This window comes from Oncorhynchus mykiss, chromosome 10 (genome assembly GCF_057628025.1).
Source record: "Oncorhynchus mykiss isolate SJ-2025 chromosome 10, ASM5762802v1, whole genome shotgun sequence".
Lineage (NCBI taxonomy): Eukaryota > Metazoa > Chordata > Actinopteri > Salmoniformes > Salmonidae > Oncorhynchus > Oncorhynchus mykiss.
In genome coordinates this window covers 5,010,548-5,026,596 of record NC_143031.1, presented here as the reverse complement: position 1 = coordinate 5,026,596, position 16,049 = coordinate 5,010,548, and the positions used below count along the sequence as shown (strand labels likewise).

The 16,049-nt window shown below is 43.3% G+C and overlaps 1 protein-coding gene across 1 annotated transcript; it reads right to left on the bottom strand.

Moving 5' to 3' along the window:
- Window positions 1–2,370: 2,370 nt before the first annotated feature.
- On the bottom strand, window positions 2,371–5,805 carry LOC149979916 (olfactory receptor 1f45-like). Its single transcript, XM_090188722.1, has 5 exons — window positions 5,771–5,805; window positions 4,333–4,554; window positions 3,735–3,851; window positions 3,077–3,274; window positions 2,371–2,727 (listed from the first exon to the last, which is right to left on the bottom strand). Exons 1-5 carry the CDS (start codon window positions 5,803–5,805, stop codon window positions 2,472–2,474), a joined length of 828 nt encoding a protein of 275 aa, XP_090044848.1. The 3' UTR covers window positions 2,371–2,471.
- Between the last annotated feature and the right edge of the window lie 10,244 nt (window positions 5,806–16,049).

The following is a 16,049-nucleotide window of genomic DNA, read 5'->3' as shown; positions in this document are numbered from 1 at the left end:
AGCTACCCAAGAGTGGTAAAGCGGCCTTTACTGATTCCAACAGCAGACATATAAGCTTGCTGCCAGCTCTTAGCAAACTGTTGGAAAAAATTGTGTTTGACCAAATACAATGCTTTTTCTCTGTAAACAAATTAACAAGACTTTTCAGCATGCTTATAGAGAGGGGAACTCAACATGTACTGCACTGACACAAATGACTGATGATTGGTTGAAATAAATATATAATAAGAAGATTGTGGGAGCTGTACTGTTAGTTTTCAGTGCAGCCATTGATATTATTGACCATAACCTGTTGTTGAAAAAACTTAAGTGCTATGACTTTTCAATCTCTGACATATCGTGGATTCAGAGCTATCTATCCAATGGAACTCAAAAGGAAATCTTTAATGGAAGCGTCTCTAATGTCAAACATGTAAAGTGTGGTGTACCGCAGGGCAGCTCTCTAGGCCCTCTACTCTTTTCTATTTTCACCAATGACCTGCCACTGGCATTAAACAAAATATGCGTGTCCATGTATGCTGATGATTCAACCACATACTCATCAGCAACCACAGCTAATGCTGTCACTGATACCCTTAACAAAGAGTTTCTGGGATGGAATGGGTGGCCAGTAATAAACTGGTCCGGAACATCTCTAAAACTAAGAGCATTGTATATGGTACAAATCATTCCTTAATAAGTGCTAGACCTCAGCTGAATCTGGTAATGAAGGGTGTGGCTGTTGAACAAGTTGAGGAGACTAAATTACTTGGTGTTACCTTAGATTGTAAACTGTCACGGTCAAAGCATATAGATTCAATGGTTGCAAAGATGGGGAGAGATCTGTCCGTAATAAAGAGATGCTCTGCTTTTTTAACACCACACTCCAAAAAGAAAGTTCTTCAGGCTCTAGTTTAGTCTGATCTTGATTATTGTCCAGTCATGGGGTCCAGTGATGCAAGGAAAGACCTAGCTGCAGCTGGCTCAGAACAGAGCGGCACATGTTGCTCTTAACTGTAATCAGAGGGCTGATATAAATACTATGCATGGCAGTCTCTCTTGGCTAAGAGTTGAGGAGAGACTGACTGCATCACTTCTTATTTTTATGAGAAACATTAATGTGTGGAAAATCCCAAATTGTTTGCATAGTCAATTTACACACAGCTCTGACACACACACACTTATCCCACCAGGCATGCCACCAGGGATAATTTTATAGTCCCAAAATCCAGAACAAATGAAAGAAAACGTACAGTATTATATATAGTGTACATATTTTACTTGTTTTTCATACCACTTCACTTCATTGAGTGAAGCAACAATGCAATCATTCACTATGCCAGATCCACTGTAGTTACACATAGCTTTCTTCCAATCGAAAAATGAAATATATATAAGTAGCAACCAAGATAGCAAAAGAGAGATATAAATGTATTTGAGACTTCAAGTACTTCTAAATATAACTATATCTAAATACACATTAAATACATTAAACCGTGATATCACACTGATATATGTTATTTATTGAATGGCTATAAAGGCTTATAGACATCATATACTGAGCCTTCAGAATGTATTCACACCTCTTGAATTACCACACATGTTGTTGTGTTACAGCCTGAATTTAAAATGGATTCCATTCAGATGTTTGGATCACTGGCCTCCACACAATACCCCATAATGTCAAATTGGAATTATGTTTTTAGAAATGTTTACTAATGAATTCAAAATTAAAAGCTGAAGTTTATTGAGTTGATAAGTATTCAACTCCTTTATAATAGCAAGTCCAAATACGTTCTGGAGTAAAAATGTGCTTAACTTGTTAAGGTGTAGGGGGCGGCATTTTCACTTTTGGATAAATATCGTTTCAACTTTCAACGTGGAGTTATAGTAAATATACCACATCTCTCTACCGACACTGTCAGTAAGGTTCGTCAGTCGAGCAGTGCATTTCAAACACAGATTCAACCACTAAGACCAGGGAGGTTTTCCAATGCAGAAAAAAAGAAGAAAAAAAAATTTAAAAAAGAAATGAACTTCATGTCCTGAATACATTGCGTTATGGTTGAGCCAACACATCACTGACTCTTCCTATTTCCAACATGGTGGTGGCTGCAACACGTTATGGGTATGCTTGTCATCGCCAAGGACTAGAGAGTTTTTAGGATAAAGATGAAGGCAAAATCCTAGAGGAAACCCTGCTTCAGTCTGACTTCCAACAGACACTGGGAGACAAATGACCCTTTCAGCTGGACAATAATAACACTATAATATATGTATATATATAATAACTACAATATCCATAAAACACAAGATCAAATATCCACTGGCTTATCAAGATGATATTGAATGTTCCTGAGTGGCTTAGTTACAGTTTAAACTTAAATCGCCTTGAAAATCTATGGCAAGACTTAAAAATGGTTGTTTAGGTATGAATACTTTCTGAAGGCACTGTAAATATTATTATTCTTAAGAAAAATAATTCAAGTACTTCATGTTGGTTTGACCTGCGTCACAGCTCTTTGGGACCCTCTTCTGAGCATCTTCTTGACCGATACCTTAAACTCCTCCGTCTTCAGAACGTATACGATGGGATTGAGCATTGGTGGCAGTATCGAGGTCAGGGAGAGGTTGATGATCCGGGCGTTGGTTGGTATGAGGGATTGGAGGAGGTATGTTAAAATAACTGGCAGGTAGAATATGGCCACCAGTATTAGGTGTGAGGTACATGTCTTTATGGCTCTGAGTCTGGGAAAGAGAGAGAGAGAGAGAGAGAGAGAGAGAGAGAGAGAGAGAGAGAGAGGGAGAGAGAGAGAGAGTTAGAGGTGGAGGGAAAGAGTAGAGGGAGAGAGAAAGAGAGGGAGAAGGAGGGAGGGAGGGAGGGAGAGAGAGAAAGAGAGGAGAGAGAGAGAGAGAGAGAATTTATCCAGTTTAATTGCATTCTCAATATTTCCCAGCATTTATCATTCCTGTAACAAGTCCATAACTAAAAACATATTTCTGAGGCCTCACACCAATCAGCATATGGGCCCGTTCTGGCTTGGACAAGTCTACTTACTGACTTGACTTACTTATTCCAATCAGTATTACTTCTCACCTGTCCTGGGGCAGTGTGATGGTGAACAGGGCGTGTGTTATACAGATGTATGATGATATGATGAAGACCATGGGGAGATAGAGAACTATACAGGGGTTGAGAAACGCCATCATCTGATTAGGGAACACGTTAGAACAGGGGGCCGCCAGACGGAACAGGGGACCGTGGTCACAGAGGTAGCTGTCGATCACCAGAGACCTACAATACAATACATTATATACCATGTTATTACCCAGATATTAAGGAGAACAACAGAAACGTTGTCTTCTGCTAATCCAGGGTTTTTAGAAACATTTTTAGAGATGTTGTTGTTAGGTTCACCTCCTTATCTGTTGGAGTTAGTTAGTTAGTTAATTAGTTAGTTAGTTAGTTAGTTAGTTAGTTAGAATTAGTTACTGTTGAATTAGCATTGAAGAGGAACCGAGTTCATGACAACATTGAGCCATCAACTTTTACAAGAACCTGACAGATGACAACGACAACGTGACATTCTGTTTGTTTATCTCCTTTGTGTTATTGGTTTACTGTAAAGTAAAATTTGAAATGCACTTAATTAAACCAATAGTTTGACATGATTTAACAGATAAATCTATACTTCACAGAAGCTATGCTTTTGCGGTGGAGTCGGTGCACCAAACCCAATACGATACATACTAACCTACAGAAAGAGAGCCGGGTGATGAGACACACAGAGATCAACATCATCAACACAGCAAACGTCCAGGCGGCCCCCGTCAGCTGGAGCATGGACCTGTGAGTGATCATCATGTGGTACCTGGAAAGAACATTACAATGGAACTTTGAGAGTTGATGACACAGCCCCTCTGGTCATTTAATTGCATCTCTGTGGGGGAAAAGATGTTCAACTTTATCGTGTTATTATCGGCAATGTTTTATATGATTAGTCTTTATATGTTTTTCATATATAAAATTATTCAGTCGAGATTCCCACATTTGGAGAACTTGCAGGGGTCAGCACGACCAGAGTGGCCGAACCTCACCCTGGTAATCCTCCTTTGTGATCAAGGTGTTTCCCCTGTCAGGTAACAATATCCTTATATATGAATTTAAAATAATTGAATCCATGTTAAATCGCATTTATTTTATATAATACATTTAATAAATACATTTGAATAAATTGTCAAATCAAATTATTCAATTTAAAATGTAAAAAAATTATCCCAAAAGGGTAAAATTAAATAGTGTTTCTGAATGTTATTTTAATTGAGTTAATAATGTGATGTATTATCTGAGACCTGAGCGGGCAGCAGATGGCCACCAGTCTGTCATAGGAGAGGATGGTGAGGTTGAAGGACTGCATGGTGATGAAGAGGAAGACGAAGAAGAGGCTCGTGAGACACTGGTCGTAGGAGATGAGCTGTCTGCTGAACAGAAACATATCCAGCAGCTTGGGAACCAGGGCCGTGCTTTCACACACGTCTGTGAAGGCCAGGTTGAACACAGCGATGTACTTGGGGCTGTATGGTCAGAACATAAATGTATTTTAATATTAACCTGTGGAGTGTAGGGGGCAGTATTTTGATGTTTGGATGAAAAACGTACCCACATGAAACTGCCTATTTCTCAGGCCCAGAATCTAAAACATGCATACAATTGTCAGATTAGGATAGAAAACACTCTAAAGTTTCCAAAACTGTTAAAATTTTGTGAGTACAACAGAACTGATATTGCAGGCGAAAACCTGAGGAAAACCCAACCCGGAAGTGCTGTTTTTCCTGAAAGCTCTCTGTTCCATAGCCTGCCTTCGCTCCATCAACCAGATTCCTTTTCCTATGACTTCCCCATGGTGTGAAAAGTCTTTAGACATAGTCTCAGGCTTTTATTTTGAAAAATGAACCAGAAAGATCACATCGTGTCATTGAATGGCTGGGTGCCAGCAGCGTTTTGCATGTGCAACAGCTTGAACAGCTTGAAGTAGACATTTTCTCTCTCTCTCCTATTGAAGAAGCTACAGTCCCGGTTGAAATATTATTGATTATATATTGTAAAAACAACCTGAGGATTGATTATAAAAAATGTTTGACATGTTTCTACAAAATTTACGGATACTATTTGGAATTTTCGTCTGCCCGGACTTGAACACTCGAGCGTGTGGATTTCTGAACATAACGCGCCCAACAAATGGAGGTATTTTGGATATAAAAATAATGTTTATGGAACAAAAGGAACATTTATTGTGTAACTGGGAGTCTCGCGAGTGCAAACATTCGAAGATCATCAAAGGTAAGCAATTCATTTTATTGCTTTTCTGACTTTCGTGACCAATCTACTTGGCTGCTAGCTGTTGGTAATGTTTTGTCTACTGAGAGAGATGTCCTTACATAAACTCTTGGTATGCTTTCGCCGAAAAGCTTTTTTGAAATCTGACATGCCAGGTGGATTAACAACAAGCTAAGCTGTGTTTTGCTATATTGCACTTGTGATTTCATGAAAATTAAAACATTTGAGTCATTTAATTTGAATTTGGCGCTTTGCAATTCAGCGGATGTTGACGAAAATTATCCTGGTAACGGAATTAATATAAATATCACGTAACGGAGATCGGGGAGCAGGGCAGGCTCCCACACACATGTCTGTGAGGTCCAGGGGAACGGGGACTTCAATAAGATAGAATGTCCAATAAAGGCTGTTATACACTGTATTGTGTTAATGAGATTAAAGAGGTCTGATTACCTGTGGAGACTGCGGTCCACGTAGATGCCAGTCATGACGAAGGTGTTGCCCACCTAGACCCAACACACACACACACACACACACAAACACACACACACACACACACACACACACACACACACACACACACACACACACACACACACACACACACACACACACACACACACACAGCAGAAATTACCCAAAATGGAAGTTCTTAAATTAGTAACACCCTAGACCAGAGCTAGTAAGTAACACCCTGGACCAGAGCTAGGTAGTAACACCTTGGACCAGAGCTAGTTAGTAACACCCTGGACCAGAGCTAGTAAGTAACACCCTGGACCAGAGCTAGTTAGTAACACCCTGGACCAGAAGAAGTTAGTAACACCCTGGACCAGAGCTGGTTAGTACCTCCCTGGACCAGAGCTAGTTAGTAACACCCTGGACCAGAGCTGGTTAGTAACACCCTGGACCAGAGCTGGTTAGTAACACCCTGGACCAGAAGTATTTAGTAACACCCTGGACCAGAGCTAGTTAGTAACACCCTGGACCAGAAGTATTTAGTACCACCCTGGACCAGAGCTAGTTAGTAACACCCTGGACCAGAGCTAGTTAGTATCACCCTGGACCAGAGCTGGTTAGTAACACCCTGGACCAGAGCTAGTTAGTATCACCCTGGACCAGAGCTGGTTAGTAACACCCTGGACCAGAGCTGGTTAGTAACACCCTGGACCAGAAGTATTTAGTAACACCCTGGACCAGAGCTAGTTAGTAACACCCTGGACCAGAGCTGGTTAGTAACACCCTGGACCAGAGCTGGTTAGTAACACCCTGGACCAGAGCTAGTTAGTAACACCCTGGACCAGAGCTGGTTAGTAACACCCTGGACCAGAGCTGGTTAGTAACACCCTGGACCAGAGCTGGTTAGTAACACCCTGCAACAGAAGTAGTTAGTAACACCCTGGACCAGAGCTACAGCCTTACCAGAGAGATGATGTAAACAAAACAGAGGAAGATGTAGTAGTAGTTCATGTCGGGGATGGCTATGAAACCACTGATGAAGAAGTAAGGGGGTCGGATGATGGTGTTGACGTCTGTCTGGTTAGGGTCAGAGGTCAGGGAACTCATCCTGACTGGAGGTGTTAACGTCTCCCTCTGGCTGGTGATAATCTGTGGAAATACATTATCCATGAGTACATTATTACAAATAAAGGTATATTCAAAACTGTACATTACTTCACCTGTTGACAAAAACATAATTGAAGCATTGTTAGTGGAAAGGAAATTATCCAAGTTCATCAAAATTGTAAATTGCAAATAATTTATAATAATAAATTAATTAATATTATATTTAAATTGTGTTTATTTAGGTATTCAATGTTACTGCATTTGATACCAGTTGCTAAAAAACAGTTAATTAAACCACTCACTTCAGACATCAAACTAAATACCAGAATGTCAACATCTCCATCAACTACTAAAGCCACTGTTTATCATGTAAATGTAAAGTTGAACCCACCTCCTCAGGTGATATGGTGGACCTGACAGCCCAGGTCTAGTGTGAGTACCTGGGCAGAGACAACAGGCTTATATACTGTATCATCATTACCTGTTGGTCATTAGTACAACACATAGAGTTACATCACTGGTTCCCAATCCTGGTCCTGGGATCCCAAAGGGATTCACATTTTAGTTACTGCACCAACACACCTGATTCAGCTAATCAACTCATCATCAAGCCTTTGATTAGATGAATCAGGCAAACATAGGATACTAGGCAGGGTAGCCTAGTGGTTAGAGCGTTGGTCTAGTAACCGGAAGGTTGCAAGTTCAAATCCCCGAGCTGGCAAGTTGTTCTGCCCCTGAACAGGCAGTTAACTCACTGTTCCTAGGCTGTCATTGAAAATAAATAATATAGGACAGAGATAATATAGGACACAGATAATATAGGACACAGATAATATAGGACACAGATAACATAGGACAGAGATAATATAGGACAGAGATAATATAGGACAGAGTTAACACAGAGAACAAACAAAGCTATATAAAGGCGTTGTCAGATCAGGAGAACTTGAGTGCTGATTTAATAAAGGTCCTTTTCTGAACAGCACAGTCTTGAGCCGGGCCTTATTCTCTTTGGCAACAAGTATTTTACACATCCCACTTTGGGATGGATATGTCAATGTGTAGTTCATAAATGCTAATCTACTGTATGAGAAGAAATACTGTTTAATTTTAATTAGCCAAGAAATCCCTAGTTTGAAAGCCACAGTTTGTCTGTTCTCTACACCAGAGAACACTGTTACTCCAGCTGCTCTCTCTTCATCTGACGATATTTTCCTCTCACAGTCCGAGAGCATCTGGTCGTCACGGTGATGGCACAGGGCTACTCATGTCTCCAAAGTGTAGACTCTTTTCTCCACCTCTCTCTCACCTGTCCATCTCCTCATTTGAATTCCATGGCTGTCACTGTCACTTGTCCACTCAAGCTTCACATTATCGTCATCTGTTGCCAACCAGGTCACCTTAGAGAGTTGCCCAATGAGCTTGACACCTTAATAAACGAATTTCCTGACGATGGATCGCCGCTCCTCGTCGTTGGCGACTTCAAACTCCCGACATCTGCCTTCGACTAATTTTTCCCCAAATCTCTCTTTCCCCTCCTTTCCTCTTTGACTTCACCCTTTTTCAGTCACCTCCCACTCACAAGGTAGGCAATAAGTTTGACCTCATCTTTACTAGAGGCTGTTCTCCTACTAATCTCATTGTAACCCCTCTCCAGGTCTCTGTTCTCCTTCTAATCTCAATGTAACCCCCTCCAGGTCTGTGTTCTCCTGGTAATCTCACTGTAACCCCCTCCAGGTCTCTGTTCTCCTACTAATCTCACTGTAATCCCCTCCAGGTCTCTGTTCTCTTACTAATCTCACTGTAACCCTCCTCCAGGTCTATGTTCTCCTACTAATCTCACTGTAACCCCCTCCAGGTCTCTGTTCTCCTACTAATCTCACTGTAACCCCCTCCAGGTCTCTGTTCTCCTACTAATCTCACTGTAACCCCCTCCAGGTCTCTGTTCTCTTACTAATCTCACTGTAACCCTCCTCCAGGTCTATGTTCTCCTACTAATCTCACTGTAACCCCCTCCAGGTCTCTGTTCTCCTACTAATCTCACTGTAACCCCCCTCCAGGTCTCTGTTCTCCTACTAATCTCACTGTAACCCCCTCCAGGTCTCTGTTCTCCTACTAATCTCACTGTAACCCTCCTCCAGGTCTCTGTTCTCCTACTAATCTCACTGTAACCCCCTCCAGGTCTCTGTTCTCCTACTAATCTCATTGTAACCCTCCTCCAGGTCTCTGTTCTCCTACTAATCTCACTGTAACCCCCTCCAGGTCTCTGTTCTCCTACTAATCTCAATGTAACACCCTCCAGGTCTCTGTTCTCCTACTAATCTCACTGTAACCCCCTCCAGGTCTCTGTTCTCCTACTAATCTCACTGTAACCCCCTCCAGGTCTCTGTTCTCCTACTGATCTCACTGTAACCCCCTCCAGGTCTCTGTTCTCCTACTAATCTCACTGTAACCCCCTCCAGGTCTCCGTTCTCCTACTGATCTCACTCTAACCCCCTCCAGGTCTCTGTTCTCCTACTAATCTCACTGTAACCCTCTTCCAGGTCTCTGTTCTCCTACTAATCTCACTGTAACCCCCTCCAGGTCTCTGTTCTCCTACTAATCTCAATGTAACCCCCCCCAGGTCTCTGTTCTCCTACTAATCTCACTGTAACCCCCTCCAGGTCTCTGTTCTCTTACTAATCTCACTGTAACCCTCCTCCAGGTCTATGTTCTCCTACTAATCTCACTGTAACCCCCTCCAGGTCTCTGTTCTCCTACTAATCTCACTGTAAACCCCTCCAGGTCTCTGTTCTCCTACTAATCTCACTGTAACCCCCTCCAGGTCTCTGTTCTCTTACTAATCTCACTGTAACCCTCCTCCAGGTCTATGTTCTCCTACTAATCTCACTGTAACCCCCTCCAGGTCTCTGTTCTCCTACTAATCTCACTGTAACCCCCCTCCAGGTCTCTGTTCTTCTACTAATCTCACTGTAACCCCCTCCAGGTCTCTGTTCTCCTACTAATCTCACTGTAACCCCCTCCAGGTCTCTGTTCTCTTACTAATCTCACTGTAACCCTCCTCCAGGTCTATGTTCTCTTACTAATCTCACTGTAACCCCCTCCAGGTCTCTGTTCTCCTACTAATCTCACTGTAACCCCCCTCCAGGTCTCTGTTCTCCTACTAATCTCACTGTAACCCCCTCCAGGTCTCTGTTCTCCTACTAATCTCACTGTAACCCTCCTCCAGGTCTCTGTTCTCCTACTAATCTCACTGTAACCCCCTCCAGGTCTCTGTTCTCCTACTAATCTCATTGTAACCCTCCTCCAGGTCTCTGTTCTCCTACTAATCTCACTGTAACCCCCTCCAGGTCTCTGTTCTCCTACTAATCTCAATGTAACACCCTCCAGGTCTCTGTTCTCCTAATAATCTCACTGTAACCCCCTCCAGGTCTCTGTTCTCCTACTAATCTCACTGTAACCCCCTCCAGGTCTCTGTTCTCCTACTGATCTCACTGTAACCCCCTCCAGGTCTCTGTTCTCCTACTAATCTCACTGTAACCCCTCCAGGTCTCCGTTCTCCTACTGATCTCACTCTAACCCCCTCCAGGTCTCTGTTCTCCTACTAATCTCACTGTAACCCTCTTCCAGGTCTCTGTTCTCCTACTAATCTCACTGTAACCCCCTCCAGGTCTCTGTTCTCCTACTAATCTCAATGTAACCCCCTCCAGGTCTCTGTTCTCCTACTAATCTCACTGTAACCCCCTCCAGGTCTCTGTTCTCTTACTAATCTCACTGTAACCCTCCTCCAGGTCTATGTTCTCCTACTAATCTCACTGTAACCCCCTCCAGGTCTCTGTTCTCCTACTAATCTCACTGTAACCCCCTCCAGGTCTCTGTTCTCCTACTAATCTCACTGTAACCCCCTCCAGGTCTCTGTTCTCTTACTAATCTCACTGTAACCCTCCTCCAGGTCTATGTTCTCCTACTAATCTCACTGTAACCCCCTCCAGGTCTCTGTTCTCCTACTAATCTCAATGTAACCCCCCTCCAGGTCTCTGTTCTCCTACTAATCTCACTGTAACCCCCTCCAGGTCTCTGTTCTCCTACTAATCTCACTGTAACCCTCCTCCAGGTCTCTGTTCTCCTACTAATCTCACTGTAACCCCCTCCAGGTCTCTGTTCTCCTACTAATCTCATTGTAACCCTCCTCCAGGTCTCTGTTCTCCTACTAATCTCACTGTAACCCCCTCCAGGTCTCTGTTCTCCTACTAATCTCAATGTAACACCCTCCAGGTCTCTGTTCTCCTACTAATCTCACTGTAACCCCCTCCAGGTCTCTGTTCTCCTACTAATCTCACTGTAACCCCCTCCAGGTCAATGTTCTCCTGCTGATCTCACTGTAACCCCCTCCAGGTCTCTGTTCTCCTACTAATCTCACTGTAACCCCCTCCAGGTCTCCGTTCTCCTACTGATCTCACTCTAACCCCCTCCAGGTCTCTGTTCTCCTACTAATCTCACTGTAACCCTCTTCCAGGTCTCTGTTCTCATACTAATCTCACTGTAACCCCCTCCAGGTCTCTGTTCTCCTACTAATCTCAATGTAACCCCCTCCAGGTCTCTGTTCTCCTACTAATCTCACTGTAACCCCCTCCAGGTCTCTGTTCTCCTACTAATCTCCCTCTAACCCCCTCCAGGTCTCTGTTCTCCTACTAATCTCCCTCTAACCCCCTCCAGGTCTCTGTTCTCCTACTAATCTCCCTCTAACCCCCTCCAGGTCTCTGTTCTCCTACTGATCTCACTGTAACCCCCTCCAGGTCTCTGTTCTCCTACTAATCTCCCTCTAACCCCCTCCAGGTCTCTGTTCTCCTACTAATCTCCCTCTAACCTCCTCCAGGTCTCTGTTCTCCTACTAATCTCACTGTAACCCCTTCCAGGTCTCTGTTCTCCTACTAATCTCACTGTAACCCCCGCCAGGTCTCTGTTCTCCTACTAATCTCCCTCTAACCCCCTCCAGATCTCTGTTCTCCTACTAATCTCCCTCTAACCCCCTCCAGGTCTCTGTTCTCCTACTAATCTCCCTCTAACCCCCTCCAGGTCTCTGTTCTCCTACTAATCTCCCTCTAACCCCCTCCAGGTCTCCGTTCTCCTACTAATCTCACTGTAACCCTCCTCCAGGTCTCTGTTCTCCTACTAATCTCACGGTAACCCCCTCCAGGTCTCTGTTCTCCTACTAATCTCACTGTAACCCCCTCCAGGTCTCCGTTCTCCTACTAATCTCCCTCTAACCCCCTCCAGGTCTCTGTTCTCCTACTAATCTCCCTCTAACCCCCTCCAGGTCTCTGTTCTCCTACTAATCTCCCTCTAACCCCCTCCAGGTCTCTGTTCTCCTACTAATCTCCCTCTAACCCCCTCCAGGTCTCTGTTCTCCTACTAATCTCCCTCTAACCCCCCAGGTCTCTGTTCTCCTACTAATCTCCCTCTAACCCCCTCCAGGTCTCTGTTCTCCTACTAATCTCACTGTAACCCCCTCCAGGTCTCTGTTCTCCTACTAATCTCCCTCTAACCCCCCAGGTCTCTGTTCTCCTACTAATCTCACTCTAACCCTCCTCCAGGTCTCACTACTTTGTTTCTTTTTCTGTCCCCTGTCTCTGCCCTCCCTTCCTTCTCCGTGGCTGAGTGACTCATTGTGAGTTTATTGAACAGGAAGCTGAGTGACTCATTGTGAGTTTATTGAACAGGAAGCTGAGTGACTCATTGTGAGTTTATTGAACGGGAAGCTGAGTGACTCATTGTGAGTTTATTGAACAGGAAGCTGGGTGACTCATTGTGAGTTTATTGAACAGGAAGCTGAGTGACTCATTGTGAGTTTATTGAACAGGAAGCTGAGTGACTCATTGTGAGTTTATTGAACGGGAAGCTGAGTGACTCATTGTGAGTTTATTGAACAGGAAGCTGAGTGACTCATTGTGAGTTTATTGAACAGGAAGCTGAGTGACTCATTGTGAATTTATTGAACAGGAAGCTGAGTGACTCATTGTGAGTTTATTGAACAGGAAGCCGAGTGACTCATTGTGAGTTTATTGAACAGGAAGCTGAGTAACTCATTGTGAGTTTATTGAACAGGAAGCTGAGTAACTTATTGTGAGTTTATTGAACAGGAAGCCGAGTGGAAATGTCCGGAGGACCTAACATCCTTCCACTCCCTTCTTTACCTTCTCTTCCTCTGTATCCATTGCTAAAGCCACTTTCTCTAACATTAGGAAACTATCTTCCACCTCCTCTCTCCTTAATCCTCCAACCCATGCCCCCTCCCTCTCTGCGGACAACTTTTTCAACCACTTTGCAAAGAAGGTTATTGGAATCCGCTCCTCCTTCACTCAGCCTATTGAGTCAACTGGTCCCACTCATCCACTCCTTCAGCCTATTGAGTCCACTGGTCCCACTCCATCACTCAGCCTATTGAGTCCACTGGTCCCCCTCCTTCACTCAGCCTATTGAGTCAACTGGTCCCCCTCCTTCACTCAGCCTATTGAGTCAACTGGTCCCCCTCCTTCACTCAGCCTATTGAGTCAACTGGTCCCACTACTTCACTCAGCCTATTGAGTCAACTGGTCCCCCTGCTTCACTCAGCCTATTGAGTCAACTGGTCCCCCTCCTTCACTCAGCCTATTGAGTCAACTGGTCCCCCTCCTTCACTCAGCCTATTGAGTCCACTGGTCCCACTCCTTCAATCAGCCTATTGAGTCATCTGGTCCCACTCCTTCACTCAGCCTATTGAGTCAACTGGTCCCACTCCTTCACTCAGCCTATTGAGTCAACTGGTCCCACTCCTTCACTCAGCCTATTGAGTCAACTGGTCCCACTCCTTCACTCAGCCTATTGAGTCAACTGGTCCCACTCCTTCACTCAGCCTATTGAGTCCACTGGTCCCACTCCTTCAATCAGCCTATTGAGTCAACTGGTCCCACTCCTTCACTCAGCCTATTGAGTCCACTGGTCCCACTCATTCACTCAGCCTATTGAGTCCACTGGTCCCCCTCCTTCACTCAGCCTATTGAGTCTACTGGTCCCACTCCTTCACTCAGCCTATTGAGTCAACAGGTCCCACTCCTTCACTCAGCCTATTGAGTCAACTGGTCCCACTCCTTCACTCAGCCTATTGAGTCAACTGGTCCCCCTCCTTCACTCAGCCTATTGAGTCAACTGGTCCCACTCCTTCACTCAGCCTATTGAGTCAACTGGTCCCACTCAGCCTATTGAGTCAACTGGTCCCCCTCCTTCACTCAGCCTATTGATTCAACAAGTCCCACTCCTTCACTCAGCCTATTGAGTCCACTGGAGAACAGCTACCCAAGAGTGGTAAAGCGGCCTTTACTGATTCCAACAGCAGACATATAAGCTTGCTGCCAGCTCTTAGCAAACTGTTGGAAAAAATTGTGTTTGACCAAATACAATGCGTTTTCTCTGTAAACAAATTAAGACTTTTCAGCATGCTTATTGTGAGGGGAACTCAACATGTACTGCACTGACACAAATGACTGATGATTGGTTGAAATAAATATATAATAAGAAGATTGTGGGATCTGTACTGTTAGTTTTCAGTGCAGCCATTGATATTATTGACCATAACCTGTTGTTGAAAAAACTTAAGTGCTATGACTTTTCAATCTCTGACATATCGTGGATTCAGAGCTATCTATCCAATGGAACTCAAAGGGAAATCTATAATGGAAGCGTCTCTAATGTCAAACATGTAAAGTGTGGTGTACCGCAGGGCAGCTCTCTAGGCCCTCTACTCTTTTCTATTTTCACCAATGACCTGCCACTGGCATTAAACAAAGCATGCATGTCCATGTATGCTGATGATTCAACCACATACTCATCAGCAACCACAGCTAATGCTGTCACTGATACCCTTAACAAAGAGTTTCTGGGATGGAATGGGTGGCCAGTAATAAACTGGTCCGGAACATCTCTAAAACTAAGAGCATTGTATATGGTACAAATCATTCCTTAAGTGCTAGACCTCAGCTGAATCTGGTAATGAATGGTGTGGCTGTTGAACAAGTTGAGGAGACTAAATTACTTGGTGTTACCTTAGATTGTAAACTGTCACGGTCAAAGCATATAGATTCAATGGTTGCAAAGATGGGGAGAGATCTGTCCGTAATAAAGAGATGCTCTGCTTTTTTTAACACCACACTCCAAAAAGAAAGTTCTTCAGGCTCTAGTTTAGTCTGATCTTGATTATTGTCCAGTCATGGGGTCCAGTGATGCAAGGAAAGACCTAGTTAAGCTGCAGCTGGCCCAGAACAGAGCGGCACATGTTGCTCTTAACTGTAATCAGAGGGCTGATATAAATACTATGCATGCCCAGTCTCTCTTGGCTAAGAGTTGAGGAGAGACTGACTGCATCACTTCTTATTTTTATGAGAAACATTAATGTGTGGAAAATCCCAAATTGTTTGCATAGTCAATTTACACACAGCTCTGACACACACACACTTATCCCACCAGGCATGCCACCAGGGATAATTTTATAGTCCCAAAATCCAGAACAAATGAAAGAAAACGTACAGTATTATATATAGTGTACATATTTTACTTGTTTTTCAAACCACTTCACTTCATTGAGTGAAGCAACAATGCAATCATTCACTATGCCAGATCCACTGTAGTTACACATAGCTTTCTTCCAATCGAAAAATGAAATATATATAAGTAGCAACCGAGATAGCAAAAGAGAGATATAAATGTATTTGAGACTTCAAGTACTTCTAAATATAACTATATCTAAATACACATTAAATACATTAAACCGTGATATCACACTGATATATGTTATTTATTGAATGGCTATAAAGGCTTATAGACATCATATACTGAGCCTTCAGAATGTATTCACACCTCTTGAATTACCACACATGTTGTTGTGTTACAGCCTGAATTTAAAATGGATTCCATTCAGATGTTTGGATCACTGGCCTCCACACAATACCCCATAATGTCAAATTGGAATTATGTTTTTAGAAATGTTTACTAATGAATTCAAAATTAAAAGCTGAAGTTTATTGAGTTGATAAGTATTCAACTCCTTTATAATAGCAAGTCCAAATACGTTCTGGAGTAAAAATGTGCACTTGTTAAGGTGTAGGGGGCGGCATTTTCACTTTTGGATAAATATCGT